This window comes from Capricornis sumatraensis, chromosome 4 (assembly GCF_032405125.1).
Source record: "Capricornis sumatraensis isolate serow.1 chromosome 4, serow.2, whole genome shotgun sequence".
Classification (NCBI taxonomy): Eukaryota; Metazoa; Chordata; class Mammalia; order Artiodactyla; family Bovidae; genus Capricornis; species Capricornis sumatraensis.
This window is the reverse complement of record NC_091072.1, coordinates 141147419-141152101: the sequence shown is the minus strand read 5'-3', so window position 1 is coordinate 141152101 and position 4683 is coordinate 141147419. Positions and strand designations below refer to the sequence as shown.

General features: G+C 48.9%; 1 protein-coding gene across 1 annotated transcript; it reads left to right on the top strand.

Annotated features, from left to right (window-relative positions):
• The first annotated feature begins 558 nt into the window (after window positions 1-558).
• Window positions 559-4469, top strand: CDKN1B (cyclin dependent kinase inhibitor 1B). Its single transcript, XM_068971258.1, has 3 exons — window positions 559-1380; window positions 1932-2061; window positions 4203-4469. Exons 1-2 carry the CDS (start codon window positions 906-908, stop codon window positions 2051-2053), a joined length of 597 nt encoding a protein of 198 aa, XP_068827359.1. The 5' UTR covers window positions 559-905; the 3' UTR covers window positions 2054-2061; window positions 4203-4469.
• Window positions 4470-4683: the final 214 nt, after the last annotated feature.

Here is a 4683-nt window from a genome sequence, read left to right as displayed (position 1 = left end):
GTCGGGGCTCCGGAGCAGTGGCGCGCGGGTCCGCGCAGCGCCCGGGATCAGAACACCCGCCGGCCGGCCCCGCTGCCCAGGCCCCTCCCCGGCTCCCCGGCCGTTTGGCGAGCTCGTTTGTCTTATTTGTAATTTCTCCTAGGCCAGCCGGAGCAGGTCTGCTGGCAAGCCGTGCGCCTCCCGCAGTCACGCGACCAGCCCCGGGTCCCGGCCGCGCGCTCGGCGGCGGCGGCGGCGCGCTCGGGAGGCGGGGAGGCGCGGCGGGGCCACCTTAAGGCCGAGCTCGCCAGCCTCGGCGGGGCGGCTCCCGGCGCCGCGACCAATGATCTCCTCCTCTGTTTAAATAGACTCGCGGTGTCAATCATCTTCTCCTTCGTCAGCCTCCCTTCCACCGCCATATTGGGCAACTCCAAAAAGGGGGCTCGTCTCTTCGGGGGTGTTTTTTTTCCTTCCTCCCCGCTTTCCTCTGGGCTCACTCTCTCGCCGCTCCGCGACTCCGCGACGCCCGCAAGGTTTGGAGAGGGCGCTCGGGCGGCGGGACCCGCGGGCTCGCGGCGGCCCGGACTCGGAGCGGCTCTGCCCCCTCCTGTCTCGGCGGCGCTCGGCTCCCCTCCCCTCCGCTCCCCGCCCTCCCTCTTGATCGGCCGGGATCGGGGCTGCCTGGCCCCGGGGGGCTGCCCCTCGCCCCCTCCCCCAGCCCCGTGCGCGCCTAGACGCTCGGGCGCTGACTCGGCTCGCGTTTGTTTCTCTTGGCTCCAGGGGCCGGCGCAGGGCTTATAAAGAGGGGCTCGGGCTGGGTCGGGGCGTTTTGTTTTGTTCGGTTTTGTTTGGCGAGAGAGAGAGAGCGCGCGCAAGAGCCTCAGTCGCCGAGACCCCCCACCCCCACCCCACCCCCTGGGAGGAAGATGTCAAACGTGCGAGTGTCTAACGGGAGCCCGAGCCTGGAGCGGATGGACGCCAGACAGGCGGAGTACCCCAAGCCCTCGGCTTGCAGAAACCTCTTTGGCCCGGTCAATCACGAAGAGTTAAGCCGGGACTTGGAGAAGCATTGCAGAGATATGGAAGAGGCCAGCCAGCGCAAGTGGAATTTTGATTTTCAGAATCACAAGCCCCTGGAGGGCAAGTACGAGTGGCAGGAGGTAGAAAAGGGCAACCTGCCCGAGTTCTACTACAGACCCCCGCGGCCACCCAAAGGCGCCTGCAAGGTGCCGGCGCAGGAAGGCCAGGATGCCAGCGGGGCCCGCCCGGCGGTGCCTTTACTTGGGTCTCAGGCAAACCCAGAGGACACGCATTTGGTCGATCAGAAGACTGATGCCCCGGACAGCCAGACCGGGTTAGCGGAGCAGTGCCCTGGGATAAGGAAGCGACCTGCCTCAGATGGTAATGACCTTTTCCGATGCCTAAAATGTCTGTCTCTGTCTGCCGCGCTCCTTTCCCTGCTTGAGGGTCTTTAACCGCAGCTTTCTTTTCAAGCGCGTTCTGACTTAGCTTTTGGGGCGGAGGTGGGGGGAGCGCACTTTCCTACTTTGAGGTACATGAGTACATGCTATTTATTTAGTTGCCTGCTTGTCTGTTTATGACTTTTAAGTCAGAAGCTTGAGATTGTGTTATCTGATCATTTCTCTAACTGAAAACATCGCGGCTCCTCCCAGCTAGACAGCGGTAGGTATGTGACAACGTTGGGATGTTTATCAACTGCGTCCTTCTTCGCTTTGGAGAGAGAGCTTTGAAGCGTAGAAAATACACTTTCTGTTATGTGAAAACAACTTCATTTTGTGCCCTTAAAGGCCACTGGGAATGACGGACCCAAGATTGTGGGTGGAGGTTGTGGGTTTTTTGTCCCTTGACTCTTGGGCTCACTTCTGTCGGCCATTGTTTTTTTCTAATAAAGATTGTGTGTGTTCTTTTTTAAAATTCCCTCTTGCCCTTAGATTCCTCTCCTCAAAACAAAAGAGCCAACAGAACAGAAGAAAATGTTTCAGACGGTTCCCCCAACGCCGGTTCAGTGGAGCAGACGCCCAAGAAGCCTGGCCTCAGAAGGCGTCAGACGTAAACCACTCGGTGGGTTGATGACTTGGAGCAAATAAGTGACACCCCAGTTGGGTTGCAGGAACTCGTGGGCTTTCAAGCCCCAAGATAACCTGATCTCAGTGGGGGCTGGCAGATGAAAACTTGGGGGCTTTTGTTTTATGCTTTGGAAGGACAAAAAGGTAGGAATGGGGAAGACTGGGAATCAGTGGGGAGGTACTATAGTTCTTCCCAGTTTTCACCTCCTGAGATTATTTTCCTTTGAAGCACCAACTGATCAGAGCAAGTGTCCCAGGCAAGTTCTTGTAACCAAGGCTCCGTGAGTAGGAAGGTCAGTTCCCTGAAGGTGCCATCAAAACATGTCCAGAACAATAGGTTCTTTTTCCATCTGACCAAGAGCAGGGGTCTGCCTCCGTCCCACTTCATGAGAATTCATCTCCCAGAGGACCATGTTGACTCAGTAACAGATTTTGAGCTCTACATGGGCAAAAATGGCAAATAAATGACTTAATTAAAACTTTGAGGGAAAAGTGAGGCACTTTTCCTCACTGAAAAAGTGGTTCATATCTGGATAATCAAATATTTATAAATGTGACAGAAGTATATGACTTGCTTTTGTCTTTATCGTTTTCATATGCTCTCATACTCTCTGGCTTCTGATAAGTTTGGAGGATGGAGAAGGAACCTGTGTGTTTAAAAAAATAAAACTGAAATGGAAGGCTCAAAAATACTAAGGTTCCTGTGGAATTTCTGATAACACTGAAGTTGCAAAGCAGAAGTGACTCTGCCAGAGTAAGCAATCCAGGAACACGTCAGCATGCGTATGCTAATCACGCTATAACAGGAGAAGCTGGGTGCTTGTAGAGGAAATGGAGAGTAGTTATCGGGGCTGGCAGGGGTAGGTGTACCCCCAACATTAGAAGTGGAGATTTTTGCCATTCACTAAAATATGATCAACATGAAAAGCTAATTTGAATAATCAGCCCCCAGCTTTACATGGATTGGTCTTAAGGATCAAACTACACATATGCATAGTTTGTAAACTTAGAATAACTATGTCCTTCTTTCTCTCTGCACTCTCACTAGCCTAGCATATAAAGAGATCCTAAGAAATGTTCACACTAACTTTTAAAATCCTCATTTGTAAAAATTTTAAAGAAGGATGAAGGTGAGGTTCAAGTTTGTTGTGTTTTTAAATCAGTGTCATATATAGGACTTGGCTACATATACGTGATATTTTTCAGAGCTTATATAAAACAGTGCTATGAAACCTCTACATCACAGCTTATATATATGAAGTAGGTAAATTGGATGAAAATGATTTCTGAAGTAACCCTAACACCTGCGGCTCTTGGTTTGTGACTTGTGGCATAAGTCGTCAGATGAGCAAATCAGACCTGTTGAATTTTGATCTGGCTCCATTCTCACCTACCGAGAAGCACTTGTTAGTAAATATTGCCAGTTCAGAGAATACAGGAAATCGTAGTAAGGACCTATTCATAAACATTCGAGTGTATATTTCTACATATGACTAAGACTAGAAGATTTTGAGAAAAAAAAAAAGTGAATAGAATTTTCTTTGGAGAGTCTTTATAAATATCATTGCCAGTTATTTTTCAAAAAGAAAATTCTGCTACTCTTAAGTGTTACTGGTTTCTGAATTTTCCCATGTCTATTCTTTCTCAGTATCTTTGACCCCAATTCTCTAGACCAGGGTTTCTCAACCTCTGCACTGCTGACATTTGGGGCCGAATAATTCTTTGTTGAGGGAGGCTGTCCCGGGCATTGTAGAATGTTCTGGCAGCATCCCTGATCTCTTGAAGCACATGCCAGTAGAAACCTCTCCAGTCATACCCAGTGTGACAACCAAAAATGTCTCCAGCCATCGCCAAATGTCCCCCTGGGGGTGGGAGGGTGGCGAGGGCAGGCAGCAAAGTTACCCTCTGTTGAATACTGCTGTTCTAGACAAAAGCCTATAGCACAGGGGAGAGTGAAAAGCCAGTGAGAGAAATGTTGGATGGAGATGACTCTAGTCACCAGCTTTTAGTATGTTCGTTCTTTCCCATTGCTCAGGTATTTCCCAGCTAAAACTAACAAAATAATTCCGGTAATATATTGGCAATGTTTTTCTAGTGCCTTTTCTTCTAATTCTTTTCTCCTTGTTTCTTTTGCAGAACTAAGAGTATGTTTCCTTGTTTATCAGATACGTCACTGCTTGATGAAGCAAGGAAGATATAAATTAAAAATTTGGAATACATATCGCTGACTCCAAGAATGGACATCCTTTACAAGCACTGAACAGCAACAGACTTAATAACACTAAAGTTTTAGGCACTCTTAAGTCATCTGCCTCTAAAAGCGTTGGATGTAGCATTGTGCAATTAGGTTTTTCCTTATTTGCTTCATTGTACTACCTGTGTATATAGTTTTTACTTTTTATGTAGCACATAAACTTTGGGGAAGGGAGGGCCGGGGGGTACTGAGGAATTGGCATGGGGTGGGTATTAAGAGCTTGCTTCGATTTAGAGCAAGGACAAAAATATTTGACTTGCATGAAGAGAAGCAGTTTGGGGGAAGGGTTTGAATTATTTTCTTTAAAGATGTAATGTCCCTTTCAATGAAAACGGATACTTCATTTAAAAAATCACCCAAATT